This window comes from Sceloporus undulatus, chromosome 3 (assembly GCF_019175285.1).
Source record: "Sceloporus undulatus isolate JIND9_A2432 ecotype Alabama chromosome 3, SceUnd_v1.1, whole genome shotgun sequence".
Taxonomy (NCBI): Eukaryota; Metazoa; Chordata; class Lepidosauria; order Squamata; family Phrynosomatidae; genus Sceloporus; species Sceloporus undulatus.
In genome coordinates this window covers 194,374,391-194,391,853 of record NC_056524.1, presented here as the reverse complement: position 1 = coordinate 194,391,853, position 17,463 = coordinate 194,374,391, and the positions used below count along the sequence as shown (strand labels likewise).

At 40.2% G+C, this 17,463-nt stretch overlaps 1 protein-coding gene across 3 annotated transcripts in view; it reads left to right on the top strand.

The window, feature by feature from the left end:
* Positions 1-17,463, top strand: part of BTBD16 (BTB domain containing 16) — a 75,292-nt gene that overhangs the window by 32,075 nt on the left and 25,754 nt on the right. For all 3 annotated transcript variants that reach the window (XM_042456288.1, XM_042456289.1, XM_042456287.1), the window contains exons 11-12: positions 159-278; positions 13,934-14,025. In XM_042456288.1, coding sequence (XP_042312222.1) covers positions 159-278; positions 13,934-14,025 — 212 coding nt within the window. The remainder of the gene's footprint in view (positions 1-158; positions 279-13,933; positions 14,026-17,463) is intronic.

The window sequence follows — 17,463 nt, the reverse complement described above, 5'->3', positions numbered from 1 at the left end:
TTGAAGGAGAATAATGTAAATTTAAATGTAGACTTAAAACGTAGACGTAAACTTAAAAACCACAATGGTGTAACCATTTTAAGGTGAAAATTATTATAGAAATAACTGGGTAATTATTATAGAATAACTGGAAATTCATTCTTTTTCTTCCTTGGCAGGTTATTTACTTTCAATGAATTCCATCTCTTGCGAACTGCCCTCTGCTGGGTCTTCTTGCAGCAAAATCCCAAAATCCAGATAATTCCATCTTACGACACTGTCCTCACATATTTTAGCAGGTACTTAAATCTATTACATTCATTTTGTCATATTTGTGTTTTTAAAAGCTCTGGATGGGCTATCTCATTATATTCTCAAAGCCTCCTCCATCTCATACTCTACTGATAGTAAAGCCAGCACCAATAGGTAGCTTCTTTGGCCCCACCATGGAGCTTTTTAAAATATGTACTACAATTCATGTGTTCCTCCAGAAGGATCTTCCAGAAGCACTTGGGGCAGTGTAAAGCATTAGCTGTGAGACATTTGGGCTACTATAAGGCATCACTTTGTCTTGGCAACATGGTAGGTATTTTTTGCCCAGCATCCTGCTCCCCTGATAGCCATCACTGTGGACATATCCTCACAGCACAATTGGAACAGTTTGATACAACTAACTGAAACAGTTGTATCCTGTGGAATTTTGGGACATGTAGTTTAGTGAGATAATTGGAAGCTACAGAGCCTTTCTCTACTGTAGATCAAGAGGATGCACTTGAACTTTCTAGCAGGGAATTCTAAGCGTCTCTCTAAACTACAAGTCCCAGGATTCTGTAGGATGGATCCATGGTAATTAAGATGGTAACAAACTGCTATAAATGTGCAGTGTGGGCACCGTGTGTTGACAGTTACACAGGAATGTAGGTCACAGTCCTTTTAGTCCAGTATTTTGAATAATGGCTGTCCAGGCTTTCTGGCTTTTCTAAAGAACCCTGGTATTGTCTGGTGGTCTCTGATCCAAGTATTATCCAGGATTAACTCAGCTAGAACTAAACAAGATAGCCTTCTGGCTTGTTTTCAAGAAAAGGGGCTATGCTTTATACCTTCCCCTGATCCACTCTCATTACTGCAGAAATACTATGGTGGGGATGGGATCTTGGAGACATGTCATACTAGTTCACATACAGGCCCTTTCTCTCCACTAAGCCACATAAAGGTCAAGGCTTCTCAGGGGATGAGAGAACTGCAATGACTAAGACATTTGACAAGTTGAAGTTCAAGGTTGGCAAGGAGTGGCATTTAAGCTTTTGGGAGCCAGAGATTTTTGTGCAGCAAAGGAGACCATGCAGATGACCACAACATGATGCATTCTGTCACACAGCTGCCACTCAGGCAATACTGTCCCTACCATTAGCCAAAAGAGATTATTGCACAAGCCCCTGTTCTCTCTGCAATCGTGTTAATGAAAGGAACCAGATACATACCAGTTTGCGAGTGGTACTTTTTGCACATGACTGGGGTTGTTGCTGCTACTGAAGGTTCTGCATTCTGTTTCCCAGATTGCTCCTTAACACCAATTCCCTGCCCTATTGTTGTACCCAGTATGCTTTTTGCATTTTTACTTCTCTTTTTAATAGAATTTAGCAACTAAGGCCCCATACAGACAGGCCAAAATAAATCTGCTTCGGGTCACTGCTGCGGGTCTGAAGATGCCAGCCATAGATGCTGGCGAAACGTCAGAAAGAAAATCTTCTAGAAGATGACCACATAGCCCGAAAAACCCACAAAAAACCAAAACGTTATGAGTTCAATCCCAGGAGGCTCCAAAGTTCACTCAGCCTTCGATCGTTTCGTAGGTTGGTAAAATGAGTAGCCAACTTGTTGGGGGCAATTTGCTTATAGATTGTAAACTGCTTAGAGAGTGCTAAGTTCACTATGAAGTGGCATAAAAATGTACATGCTATTCCTACTATCCTTCTTCTATCCCATTTTTTGAGCCTCATACAATAATCTCCAAAGTGAAAGAGCTGAATCAGGTAGCAGATGCTGGAGGGTGGAGAACTCCAGCATGACATGGAGAAACAGAATTGTGTGTCCTCTAAGCTAACCAGATATGCCTAGGTGCAGTGAAGGATGCTGTTACTAACAGTGTTAAAGTTAAATCCAGGGGGCAGTCTTGTCTAATTCTGTAGGTGGAATTAACATGAAAGCACCATCTTGTATTTTGTCATAGGCAACAAAATGTCTGGGGCCAGCCTTGCCCTGATATGTGGTGAAGTCCCAACTATTGTTTAGCTGAGTCAAGAAAGCTCAGTTTGGCTAATTGTAGTTTTCCATAGAAGTTCAGATTTCAGAGAAAGGCAAATTTGGAGCAAAAGGATTAAGGAATGGGGAGTGCCTGTTTATTAAATCCTAAAACCAATCTGTACACAATACACACAGGAGAAGAGTGGCATTGTAAAGGCAAGCTACACTATTCATTCACTCAGGCAGAGTGATTTCAATGTCTGGAATGAACCTACATGCATAGGCTTGTTTTGGGCATTGAAAAAAAAAGTTGCCTAGTTGGATGGGGGGCAAGGGTTGCTACCACTATGATGCTCCCTTCTTTACCTACATGCTTTTGTTTTGAACACTTTGAGGAGAGTATTTCAGGAATCTAGTTATGGGGAGAGAATGTCAGAACCTTGCCTCTCACAACAGGAATTCTACCTTCCAGTAAAATATTCCTACAGTCCCCCAATTTCAACCTTTGCAGAGAACAATTGAAAATTGTTCATACCTAAAACTCAGTTTGCTGTGTTTGCAGTCCTTTTGTAACCTCACTTGCTCTTTTGCTTTGGGTTCTTAAATTCTATTTCTAAATACAATAACATCCAAAAATCCCCCAAACAGTGATACCTTTATGGGGCCAACCAAAATGTACAATATACATGTTGCACGCTTTCAAAGCTCTGCTGGCTTCTTCATCAACAAAAAGTGTTAAAAATCATACAGGGGAGAAAAAAAAGGGGACAATGTTAGTCCTAGGCCTGCATTATGTCAAGATGTTGTGGTTGTTCAAATGGTATGGATGGGTGTTTGTGCAAGCAGGCCTCTCCTCCTTCTGGCTGTGTGGGCACTGGGAGGATCTTAAAGTCCAGAAAATAAACTTTAAATTCCATTAGCAAGACAAAAAGCTACTGACTTTGAGATCCAATTTGTCTCAAATCTAAATGTTCCAAATTTCTAAATGTTCAAGTGAAATTTGTTGTTACTGCAATGCTAGATATTGGAGGATGTAAGGAAAACCCCAATCTGCCCTTTCAAGTCGCTGGAGTGCAGCTGGCAACCCAAAAATATGCATAGAAATATCGTAATGCAAAAACCAACAAAAATTAAATGCACCCTGAAAACTACCGCCTGTGCTGGGCACTAAGGAGTTAAATACACCCAGAGTTGATGTCCTGGCTGGCTGTTGCTTCCATCTCCGTCTTTCCAATTTCATGATAGTGAAGAGAGTACTGGAGAGAAGAAAGAGATGAGGCCAGAAGAAATAAAATCCTGGCCAGGGTAGGTCTTACAAGGTCTGGTCTGAGGCAACACAGCAATAAATGCCAGCTCCCCCCTCAAGTCAGAGTACACAGTTTCCTCACCCACAGTCCCCAAGCCAGTCAAGTTATTTTGGTGCCAGAGGCAGAAAATTGCACAGACACACACACACACCCATCTCCCACTCTGTGTCAGTAAAACTACAGTGATAATAAAGTTAATAACTAACAATTTGCTACATTTTCATGGTAACAAAAATCTGCTGCCTGAGGCAGCGTCTGCATTCTGGCTAATGGTGAGCCTGACCTTAGTGTTGCATTCACATTTGAGCTCAATTTAATCTTAAATGGATTTCAAGCCTTGCCTGTGCCTTCAGTTATCTTGGTTCTTCCCTTTTTAAAACAGATCCTCTCAACTTTGCCTTTTTTGTTTTGTTTTTGTTGCTACTATCCCCATGAGACATTCTTTCCTATGAGTCATGTAACACTATAAAGAAATTACTGTTTGGCTCAAAGTGAAGCTCCCATGCTTGGAATCAACCTCATTCTCTCTCTTTCTCCCCCTCTCCCTTTTTTCTTTTGATGAATTGAAGTCTTGAAGTCGAGGGTGAATCATTATTTGCTTGTTTGACCTGAGAAGCCCTGGGTGTATGAAAACTAAGCAGGAAAATGAGAAAGTGTGTGATAGCAGACATGTGCAGAATTGTAACTACATTTGCATTTAAATGCATTTGCTTGCATTTAAAATAATCCGCATCATGCTGTAATACCCAATGTGGTTAAGCATTCCATTTTCCAAATGGATTTTGCTTTCTAAATGACATTGGCCCTTATCAGATGACGGGTTTTGCAGCTCCAATCCGGAGTCACTCGTGGTCCAACCATGTGAATTCACGTTAAAACGTGATGTATTATCACACATGGTTGCTTTCTATCGGGAGTACTTCTGAACCATATCCAAAGCCAATCCAAAGTTAATTGGCTCCTGGGGCATTGGCCTGGCAGAGGCCTCAAAACCTCCACTTGTGCCTTCCCCCACCACCCACTCCATCGGTCCCTCACTTGGAAGAGGAGGAGAGGAGGCACCTGTGTCGGCTCCTGGGGCCTGGCAGGCGATCGTGGAAACTGTTTTTGCCTCCTTTGAACTTTGATCTGTTATAATTGTTTTTTTAATTAATTGTGATAAATTGTAGTTTTTAATGTTTATTATGTTATATGGATTATGGTTTTTGACATATTGTAATTGCTATTTTTATGTTTTTCTATTAGGTTCTATGTTATGTTTATATTTAATTTGTTTAATATTGTTTTTATGTGGACTTGTGTTGAGGGGTTGGGAAAAGGATTTTTTTGAACCTTGTTTAACTTGTAATGTTCTTATGTTTTCCTATTGATTGCCACTGTATGGATAATGCTTATTGTTATTGGCTGCTTTATATTGCTGGGGGTCTGGGAAGGGATTAGTTTGTTTTTATTGTATTTTTATTGTATCTTCACTGTTGTTAGCCGCCCGGATTCCTTGTTGATTGGGCGGGATAGAAATAAATTATTTATTATTATTTATTGAAGTGACTCCTGATTTTTGTGAATTTGGTAATGAGCGAATTCACAAAAATTGTTTCCAAGCTCACTTCAATTTCAATCTGAATTGCTCTGGGGTGGAAGATCACCCCGATCTCACCCCCTTTGGGCCCCTTTCATCCTGCACCTTCATCATCCTCCTCCTCCTCCTCCTGCACCCTGATCCAGCTCTCCCTGGCCCCTTTCATCCTGATCCTTCATCCTCCTCCTGCACCCTGATCCAGGGGGCAAACAGAGGAAGCAGGGAAGGATGACAGCATCTAGAGCCCCACTGAGCATGCGCAAGGGTGCCAGTTTGAATTGTTGAATCTGCCTGGTGTGGTAATTTATTTAGCACTCGCTCCGCTTTGCCTCAGTAATGAGCACAATTTCATCCTTCATGTGTGATAATTAATCACGTGAATTACCTTGGATTTGAAGTGACTCTGCTTCCCCCTCGCTTCGGAATGGCTCCAGATTGGAGTTGCAGTTTCACATGTGATGAGGGCCATTGCTGCGTAACTTCTTTCCCAGTATAAATCCAATCTGTTAACCCTTCTATTCAGGTTTAAATTTAAAACTGTTTTGTCATTTACACATCTGCATTCCTTTAGCTTAATATGATCTTATGTAACATCCTGCAGTCCTTTAGCTTAATATGATCTTATGTAACATCCTGCAGTTTAGGACATCTACAAAGGGAAAAGGAATATGCTGCACTTGTTCACTGAGCCATATATATGTGTGTGTATGCAGTACTACTGTGGAACCTTGGGATCCAGCTTTCAGTGGGATCTCATTACAGCCAGCAAATTTAACTATGATTAATAAAAACCAAGCCAGTAAAGACAGGGCTTGTAATAGGGACAATTCTACTTCCCCAGTCCTAAACACATCATTTGAAAGCCAGGGCTTTTGTGTACATGGTTTTATTAATATTGATATAATAGTGCATTGCAAAATTAAGAACGATAGCAGTTTAAATCCTGTTGGTGACATAGGCTGCTCCCACACTGCAGGATTAATGCTGTTTGACACCCCTTTAACTGTCATGGCTCCATCCTGTGGGATCCTGGGATTTGTAGTTTGTTGTAACATCAGAGCTCTCTGACTGGAAAAGCGAAATAGCTAACAAAACTACAGATGCCAAAATTCCATAGCATTGAGCCAAGACAGTTAAAACAATGTCAAACTGATTAATTCTGCAGTGTAGATGCAGTCCTAGGTGGTGGTTGCTGTGTGCTTCAAGTTGTTTCCCACTTATGACAACCCTATCATGGGGTTTTCTTGGCAAGTTTTTTCAGAGGGGGTTTGACATTGCCCTCCTCTGAAGCAGAAAGAGTGTGACAAGGAGTCACCTAATGGGTTTCCATGGCCAAGCAGGGATTCAAACCCTAGTCTCCATACATATGTCTTATTGCCGTACAAGGAGCTATTCATTAGTTCAACATGTTTGCTCAACATCCACTACCAACCCAGCCACTACCAAACTGTAAGAGTGTATCTATTGCCATGTACTGGCTGGGAGGAACTTACTAGGCAACTTCTGTCCAACTCAGCTGGGTAGGGAAATTAGGTTACTTTACCAAATCTCTAGTGAGTAACTGGATTGTCCGGAGAGTAACCCTATTTCTTCCCCCCCCCCCCCCCCCAGTGTAAAACTTCTTACTGTCCAACAAATTGCCATGTCACATAGCCATGCACCAAGACTTGACAACTGTGTGGTGTGGTCCAGGCTACATGGAGACAAAATCATCCAGTGCACGATATCAACCAATAATTCATCTAATAATTTTAAAGAAAGTTTTGTTGACCTTAGTGGGATTTACTTCCACATTAAGGTCACACTCAAACACAATCAAGCATGCTTAAGCTAACTTGATAGCACTGACTTTAAAGTATAATTTTTGTGTCTTTTAAAAAAAATTCAATCAGTAGATATTCGGACTGTGGTATATGAACAGGTGTAAATCCAAGATGGTATAGAAAAACGCACCATTAAAAACACCAACAGTTGAAGTTTGTAAATCTGAGCATATCCATAAAAATGTCCTAACTTAAGGAAATGAGGTTTGTTTATTACAGTTTAATATTGTGAAGAGAAAGTGCAAATGTTTCAAGCACTCTTTTATCTTTGCTCAAAAGCTATTTGACAAAGAAGATTGTCAAATCTAGTCAGAAAGTTTCTTAACTTGATCTGTGTGTCATTCCAGAGAAAGACAGAGATGAGGATTGTTTAGCAGCCCTGTGAGATGCTAGGTGGCTTTGTACTGATGTATAACAGCTCCCTACATTGTTCACCAAAGCAGCTGCAGAAGATCCTCTATGCAGCAAATTGCTGCCAAGTCCCAGTTGCTGGGCAGTCTCCAAAGAACCACAAAACTAAACCAATTCCACAAGACCAAGGAAGCTTTGTGTTAGTGTTTCTCAAACAGACCCCCCCCCCCCGCCACATCTCAACTCTATTTTGAAATGGGGATATGCTTCAAAAGCAAATTGTAACAAGTAGTAAGGAAAATAAGAAGGATTCTATTACCCCAATCATACTAACCATCCATCTAGAGAAATGTACGATACTGCACTTAGGGCGGAAAAATGAAATGCACAGATATAGGATGGGTGACACCTGACTGAATGAGACTATGTGTGAAAGGGATCTGGAAGTCCAAGTAGACCACAAGTTGAACATGAGTCAACAGTGCAATGCGGCAGCTAACAAGGCCAATGTGATTTTAGGCTGCCTTGATACAAGTATAGTGTCTAGATCAAGAGGAGTAATAGTGGCACTGTATTCTGCTCTGGTCAGGCCCCACCTGGAATATTGTGTCCAGTTTTGGGCACCACAATTTAAAAAGAACGTTGAGAAACTGGAGCATGTCCAAAGGAGGGCAACTAAAATGGTGAAGGGTCTGGAAACCATGTCCTATGAGGAACAACTTGGGGAGCTGGGGATGTATAGCCTGGAGAAAAGAAGGTTAAGATGTGATATGATAGCCCTATTTACAGTAAATATTTGAAGGGATGTCATATTGAGGAGGGAGCAAGCTTGTTTTCTGCTGCTCCAGAGATTAGGACCCAGAGCAATGGATGCAAGCTACAGGAAAAGAGATTCCAGCTCAACATTTGGAAGAACTTGCTGACAGTAAGGACTGTTTGACAGTGGAACACACTCCCTCAGAGTGTAGTGGAGTCTCCCTCCTTGGAGGTCTTTAAGCAGAGGCTTGATGGCCATCTGTCAGGGATGCTTTGATCTAGGTTTCCTGCATGGCAGAATGGGGTTGGACTGGATTATTCTAAGATTCTATGGCCTGTTACAGACTGCCAAAATAAAGCTGCTTTGGGTCTCTTTGGAGGTATGCTATTTAAATGATGCATGCATCCTAAGAGTCCGGAGGTCGCACCAAAGCTACACTCCATTCCTAAGCACCGGAGTGCAGCTTTTGGTGCAGCTTCTGGATTCTTAGGATGCATGCATCATTTAAATAGCATACCTCCAAAGAGACCCGAAGCAGCTTTATTTTGGCAGTCTGTAACAGGCCGAAGATTCTATATTTGTAAATTTCATTCTCATAGATGAGAATGACTCATTTACCCATTTTTCTCCCTGCTGTCAGTAAGTCCTCTAAAACTGCTGAGTTTTCAAGGACCATTTGCAGTTCAGCATGTCTTCTGTGAAAAATCCACAAATGGGATTATTTTGTGCAGAAAATTTCCTGTTTTCTGTGCAGGAAGAAAAAACATGTTCTGTTCAAAAAATTTGTTTTCTGCACAGGAAATAGTTTCTTGTTAGAAAATGCAATTTTCTGTGCAATGCCCACACATTCATTTTTCAAGCAGAGTAAGTCCCAAAATGCCAAAAATAAATAAATAAATAAAAATCTTGTCCATCCAGGATTCTCCTTCTTAGCCTTTTTTGACATCCAGGAACCCCGTTTTTCATCTGGGATTCAGATATTTCCAAATATTCTTTTTATCCCTTAGTTAGACTAGCATCCAGAGCCAGCCCAGTGCCTCTGTGATGCCTACAAGCAGAGCACAAAGGCAGTGGCCATCTCCATTATGTGTACCCAGCACTTGGGTTCCAGATGTATGCTGCCTTGGAACACGGACATTCCATTTAGCTATGTTGGTTGATAGCCATCAATATATCTGTGCTCCATTAAATTTAGCTAATCCCTCCTTTAAAAAAGAAATGAAAAGCAAAAAGCTAATAACTTTTGTAAAGGTAATTTTTACTACTTCTCTCAGAATTGTCAATGGCTATGCTAGTTGGGGAAAAAAAGTAGGTTTGGAATATTCTGAGTAGGATTCAGAGGGAAATGAAATCTTGTGTACCTGGAGATCTCCTTCCTTCATCTAGCTTGCAGTGAGTATCTTTCTCTTTATCTTTCCTCCTATAATGCTCTAAAAATCTGGAACTGGAATACATCTAAAACTGCCTTCTCTTCCCACACTACATAAACCTGGCCAGCTATCAGAAACCTCTTCAGAGTACCTTCTTTGGGACTTCACACCTTCCTAGGCAAAGTCATGATAACTCATCTAAGGGGCTGTACAGACCAGTTTGAAGCCCTGGCATGGAGGCAGCATGGAGGCATGGCATTTGGATGACCCATGCTGCCCCCATGGCAGGTGGCATCATGGCACTTCTTTGGCATGGTGTTTATACAATGCACACCAAAAGGAGCACAAAAAGTTCCATGGCAGTGACAAGGGCATCTTTTTGCCAGCTCTACAAGGAGTGGCATTTTGCTGTTTCTTTTTAGCCCCAAAGTCTTCTTGATACGGACACACTACCTATAGAACAAGCTTATTCAGATCTTCCCATCTTCAGGGATGTGTTTGTTGGTAACCTGTGGCAGGCTCTTCATGGTTCTGCCATACTCTCTCAAGTGGCTCACCTGGTAGAGCTTGATATCTTTTTGGATATCCATCTAAAGACCTCTTTATTTTTCCAGGACTTTTAGCTATTTTTAAGGCAATTATTTAAGTCAAGTTTATATGACATGTTTCTTTTGCTTACTGATTTATATTGTTTTTGGCTATTTGCTATGGCTTGTAATCTCAATTGCCACTCCACTCACGTGAACACAGTGTAATTTCCAACAACCTCCCTCTCCATTATATTCTTCACACCATATACCATTCCCAAAGGTATGACAATACTCAAGGATAGATTTGAAGCAAGGAAGCAACCTGGTGAGTGAAGGGGGAGGTGAGAAAACTCTGTTCTATTCACAGAAGGAAGGCTATGACCCATATGTTCATGCTCTGAAAGGTCATTCATTTTGGCATGCAAAATGAAATGCATGCCATACTCTTAAGTACTCTGCTCTAGCATTCCATGACATTTTGAGTGTTTGATTTAGCAAGATGTTTTTGACACACTTTAGCATACTTCTAGATAGTGGAGACAAGTGGTGCAGCTAGCAAATTCAGTATTCTAGTAGAAAGCAAATGGTTTGACACCCCCCCCCCAAAAAAAATTAAATGTGATTAGCTCTTATGGCTGTTGGAGATGCTCAAGATAATTGTTATTCTTGTATGTCTTTGAGTCATTTTTGACTTATGGCAGCCCCAAAGTGAACCTGCCATGGGGTTTGCCGTTGTATTCCTCTATGAGAGAGTATGACTTGCCCAAGGTCACCCTGTCAGTTTCTATGGCCAAGTGGGGCTTCAAGCCCTGGTCTCCAGAGTCATACTCCAGCACTCAACCACTTCATCACACTGGCTCTGTAGATGGCTCAAGAGAAGTTGTTGTTGCTGTGTGAACCTATCATGAGGTTTTCTTGGCAAGATTTGTTCAGAGGAGGTTACCTTGCCAAAATTATAATGTGAATCTCACTGTGTGTTTATCAAGACTTGGAAAAGTTATCTTTTTTACTATAGCGCAGTGCTCTTTTTCTGCCAGCAGGCAAGGACTTTTAATTTAATCAGATCATGTGTCAGAAGGGTGTTTTCAATGAAATGTGTTGCACTTTTTTTTTCTTTTTAATTATGTTTCAGAAGTGTTTTGAATTGTTCTCCCTATGTACTTTATAAACAGAGTTGCTTCATTAATTGTTTTTCTTTAACTTTGTAAAATAAGATTTTGGTTGAACTTTTAAACTGTTGTAAGCTGGTTTGAGTCTTGTGCTAGGAGAAATTTATACATTAAATAAATAATCAAACTCCCAGAATCCCTCAGCCAGCCAGTGGGATTCTGGCAGTTGTAATCTAAATATGTAATTTTTTCTAAACTGCAGTTTAAATCTTGAATTAAAGTCAAGTGCAGTACTATGATAACTTTGGGTGATCATAAATAATGGTATTCTGTGAAAAGCCATTGGAACTTGAAGCAATCCATTGTTTAATGCAGAGGAAAACCACCTCTGAGCATCTTTTTGTCTCTACAAGTCAACTGCAACATGAAGCAGCTGATTCCTCTCTGATTTTTCATAGGCGTGGTGTGCCTTTCTCAGTTTTCTTTAAACTTCCTGTTGGCCTGCATCTATAAAAATAAAAGTATTCAAAGCATCTGAATACAGTGAGGGTGAAGTTGCAACTGAACTATGTGAGTTAGAAGTGGAGGCTATGAAGAGGGGAAGAATAATTTCATCCACAGCTTCAAGCATAACAATTATTCTTCTACAAGGAATAGCTGATTGGGGGTGGGGGGTCACACTATGATGTAGGAAGAATCTGCAAACAAAACTGGGTACAACTTTAGAGAGGATCCAAACAACTGTGCCATCAGTTTCAGGAGCCCAAAGGTGGTATAGAGTGTCTTTCTATAGGCACCTTCTCACAACAATTATAACAATTATGATTCCTGTGGTATCATGGGATTTGTAGTTTGGTTAGGCACTAGAGCTCTCTGGATGAGAATTCTAAATGCTTCTCCCTAAACTGCAAATCCCAGGATTCCACAGAAGATTGCCATAGTAGTTAAAGTGACATCATACTTCTTTAAATGTGTAGTGTGAAAAGGATATCCATATTAAACTGGAATCAGACATATGCTGAATTGCACCTTGAGATGCTTTAGGGGAAGGTGTTTCACAATATTTTGAAAAGGATGAGAGTTACAAAAGAAGAGGGTTTTTTTTACCTTGTACAAGGACAAATCCTGGCAATTTTGGTTCAGAATTAAATTTCTAGCTTCATTTCCCCCCTTCAATCTTCACATGGAGTTTACGTTGTCACATGGCATTTTGTTTTCTCTTTATATCTGTATTCTTCATAAAAGGCAAAGATAGTCACCATATTCGTCAATGGGAGAATGAGGAGGAAAGCACCATTTACAGTTTGGTAATAACTTGGTTGGTACCAACCAAAAATGTCACAAATAGTGTGCAAGCTTAACTTAATTAAAGCTTCTGTAGAATGTGGAAGTTTGTGTGATCATTTGCGGTATTTGGTTTGTCCTCTTAAAGGTATTGCTCAACAAAGTATTTTCAGTGGAAGTGAAAACCATGACAGAATTTATATAATTGACACCACTCTCTGGAGTTGCAGGTGGACTCTGCAATGTTGCAAAGCTAGACACTTTTAAAAACAAGACAGTCTAGACCTGTCTGTGTAAACTGATACAAAATATAGTTAAAAATTGATTCAGAAACAAAGTAGACACCTGCAACTCTTAGTAATGATATTGGCCGGCTTGCCTGTTGTGCCATTCGGAAAATGTGGATTTGTTTATCGAATATTGCTTAAGTGCTTTGCTTAGATCAGTGAACCCTTGACAGTTTTGTTTAGTCTACCAGCTCAGTGCTATTGGCTTCTTCCTCTTTGGCATGGAATTGGCCTTGAAGTGCCTATTTCCTATTAATCATTATATAACCAAAATAGTTGGTTAGATATTATGTACTGTTAATAATCCAATCAAACTTTGGATCAACCTTTGAAACACCTTACTCCTAAACTTTCAGAACCATGCTAGTAAATTAATATTTTCATCTTGTATATTGTCCATACAGTTTGGGGTACTGCACTGAACAAACAATAACAAAAACAGTGACTGCATTCATATGTAACAATAGTTTTATGATTTAACATCCCATGAAAGGACCTTTCTCTTTTGCTCTTCCTCTTTTGCTGCCTCCCCCTCCAATTTCTGGGCTAGTGACAGTAAGGAGGAGATTAGAAGATTTTGCTTCCATTTTTGAACCTCAGTTTGGAACTATGTCCAGAACTATGTGAGGCAACATTGTTTAGTCTTAACTACATTTTATTGGTTTAAAAAAAAAGTCAAACCTTGGTTTAGAAAGGCATCTTGGGGAATGTCCCTCACCTCAGACAGAAAAGAAGATCTGCAGCATTCAATAGCTCCTTGCCAATGCTCTCAAGGGGTTTGCTCTGAATCCAAACCTTTTATTGGGAGTGATAGGAAATGGATTTGAGGCCTGAGATTACATAGCTGTGAAGGAAAATATGTACTAAGATAGACATCATGTCTACATTTCCTGTCTACGGAGAAAATCCATATTCTTCAAGGCTCAGACTACTTGTTGCCTGGTCAGATTCCAGTGAGATGGCCTGCAGATAACTGAACCAGAAGAATATTTTCTACAGGGGTTAAATTTGACTGTTGGATGAAAATTAGGTTCCTTTATACTTAGAAGGTGCTCCTGTATAGGAAAAAGCCTAGCTGTGGGTCAGGTTGCACATTGGTGTCTCATATGCACAGAGATGCAAGTTTCACTGCAGGAGCACAGTGTAGCTTATTCAAAAATCTCACTGAGCCTTCCACATGCATTTTCAATAGTTCTTCCTGCACTGCAATGTACATACATACATACATACATATATTAAGCACTGTCACTGAGTCTGGGTAGGAAACTATGCTGGATTAAATCATGTGTTCTTCTCCATTGTTTTGTTTTCAGCCTGCCCAAGATATGTGCCTTCCTGGAAAGGGAAGTAGGACAGCAATACATAGCTATTTTTCAGTCCCTCCGTTTACATGGTATCACCTCAAGTAAGTTGACTTTTTTCTTTCAAACCTTAATCAAACATAGGATTGGGATGCAAATTATAACCAGAATCCTATATCAGTTTATACCTAACTAAATACTTAAGTAACCTCTCCTAGGGTGACTCCTCTAAACCTGATGGAAACATCATTTTACTGTGCTCATTTTCAGCAGAATGGACCTTCTTCTCACCATGTAGCTGATGCCTGGTAAAGTAGGTTGGGGTGATTTACGATGTGTCAATAGTGTCAAAATCATGACATAGTAGCAATTTTGGATATTTTGACACTATTGCCACAGTCGTAAACCCACCCACTCCCCACCCACCCCCATTTACCAGATATCAGTTGCATAGGGAGAAGGAGCTCAATTCTGTTGACAATCAGAGCACAATTAAATGATGTTTCTATCAAGTATGGATGTGTCAGGCCATGAGAGGCTACTTTAGTACTTAGTTAAATATGAGCTGATACAGGATTCCAGCCTTTATTTGTATGTAAACTAGTATGAATTCAATAAGACAGAACCAAACCTATAAAGGGCAGTACAAAGAGTGTCAACTATTGCTCCCAATACTGATGAGCATGAAGATGATAAAAATGAATTATGTTAGTGTGTATACACACAGAGAGCTTTTATCGATAGAATAGCACACAAACACACCCAATCTCCTATCCTTTTTTCCAGGTGCCGATCATATAAACATGTAAACATACATGAATGGAGTAAAAGCCAAAGCTTTAAACTCTAGGACTAGGATTATAAACTATTTCTCCCAAAACAGATTATATTATACTAGATTATATCAGTGAGCACTGTGGTTTACAAACAGTTGCCCCAACCAGTTCTCATTTTGCTCTCTCTCATTTTGCTGATCAAAACTGTCAGAATTAATGGTGCCAACTGCCTGTTTAGCAGAGAAATCCACTATCTAGAAGTGCTGTCTTAAAACTTCAGTCAGTGCTATAGTCTAGTCATGGATAATGGAAGTTGTAGTCCAACACATGTAGGTACTACATTGGAGAAGGCTGTCCCAAGGTTTTGCAACATGTGTTTTGCTCACTTTGCTATGCAGTGATGTTTGGATTGGGGCAACAGAAGAGATGTTGCTTAACACTGTCCTCAACCCCTTTTTGGTCCTACTATTAACACTTAAGGACAACTTCTGTGTCTACTTAACATTTATATAGCTCCAGTTTGTGTGAAAGGAGCTACTGTGTACTTTTTGTGAGGACAGAGAGAAAGAAGAAAGGAAGTGCATTGTCACAAGCTCTTTCAAAGCAACCACATTAAAAATAAATCTTTTCCATTCAGCCACTTTCTCACTGCATTTGTGTTGGAATAATAGCTGCTTTCAAAAGCAGGCGTATGTTACATTCCCTCCTTTTAGCCCAAAGCAGACAGCAGTGATGTCACACGCAGCCATCCTTGGCCATTAAACCAAAGCACAAACTTGGCTATAAGCAAACAAAATGGAATTATTTTGCAAGAGAAACACAAACAGGAGTCAGATTAATTTCTTCCTCATTGTGGTGTGAACATCTCAGAAGCAAGTTAATGTAAAACTTGGCCAAATGTTGTTAAACCTGATCCTTGGCATTGTGCTTGGCCTGCAGAAACACATCAGAGCAACACAAATGCAAACTGTGTCAGACCTGACCTCTAAGAAGTCTGGATCTGTCAATTGTTGACAAAAGAAAAATCTTTTGACAATGTAGAATTCTGGTTAGAGTTACAAATAGGAGCAGGACTGGGCACATATGAATAAAGGAGAATAATTTGGAAGTAGTGAACTGACTAGATGAGTGGTGCTTAGAGATTGAAAGTATCACTTTTTTGGACTACAACTCCAAGACTTTTTGTAACCAGCATAGTCAATAGCCATGCTGGCTAAAGGATTCTGGGAGCTGTAAAACAACTTTTCTCAGCTTTGGTGATGCCACAAGGAGATAGGGGTGACAGGAAATAAATCTGTCTGCACAGCAAAATGAATTGGGAACCAGTTGATGCAGTGGACTTTGAAATACTGTGTGTGTGGATATATATTTAATATTTAAAAAAATTTTACACACAAAAATTGGCACAGGAAAGGAAAAAAAATTATAGCCCAGTTATTTTCAGCTATATTAGCTTTCTCCTTCAATAAAGTAACAAATTTTATTTATAATTTTAAAATCATAAGATGGCTTACAAGGTTTATTTTTAAAATGCAATAAGCACTTTCATAGAGGCCTACATTTCATTACTAGTGCCTCAACTAGAGTCAACCCACTGAATTACTGGAGTTTGTATAACTGCTAACTTGTTGCTGCTGTGTACCTTCAAATCCTTTCTGACTTATGGTGGCCCTAAGGCCATGGGGTTTTCTTGGCAAGATTTGTTCAGAAGAGGTTTGCCATTGCTTTCCTCTCAGGCTGAGAGGATGTGACTTGCCCAAGGTCACCTAGTGGGTTTTATGGTGGACCAGGGCATCAAACCGTGGCCTCCAGAGTTGTCCAGCACCTAAACCGCTACGCCTTACTGGCTCTAAGTTAATGGTAGGAATGGTAAGCTAATTTACCATTCAAGAGGTCTACTCTATCTGGTGCTAGATTAAGGCAAGAGAAACAGTGCCTTTCAGACTGCAGTCGAGTAAATAGTGCTCATAAAAATCTGAGAAGCACTCAAAAAGCTCTCTAGAAATGAGTTTTCTTATGTGTGTTTATTCAGAAGCAAGTCCCACTTACTTCCTAAAAAAGGGTGCATAGGAGTTAGCCTGGCACCTGAAAACCGAGAAGAGCAACACAAACGTCCTTACAAAGTTCTTCACATTTTATTTTAGTTTATTTTAAGCATTTTTATCCTGCTCTGCAGCCAAAAAATCTCCCAGAGTGGCTGACATACAACACAGTGAATAGAAGGCAGTCCTTGCCTGAAGGCTTATAATTTAACCAGACATGCTACAGAAGGAGAAAGACATAAGGGGAAAAAGCAAGTAATCTTTCAAGCAGGGCTGACAGAATAGCCTTGTGTCCCATATACACTGCTACCTCGGGTTACAAAATTAATTCGTTCCGCAATTCCTTTCGTAACCCGAAAATTTCGTATCCCGAAATACTTTTCCCATTGAAAATAACTAATGCGTTCAATGACCTCAGACTGAACCTGCAACTCAAAACAAAGGTACAATAGAGGCCTATTAAGCTAAGTACCCTACAATACAAGTTGCCTGAGGCACTAAAGAGCTTAACAATGACTGGCAGGTCCATTCTAAAGTTTCTAAAGGATAAAGAAAAAAAGTTTTTTTCTTATCTTTGATGGTTCTGGCATCTCAGAGTGAGGCAGGAGGAGGAGGAGGAGGAGCTCTCAAATCATCACAGCCACGACCAAAGCAACCCCATGGTCACACTCTCTGGCCCGCATCAATTCAAGGCCAAACTTTCAAAACTCACACCCCACACCCC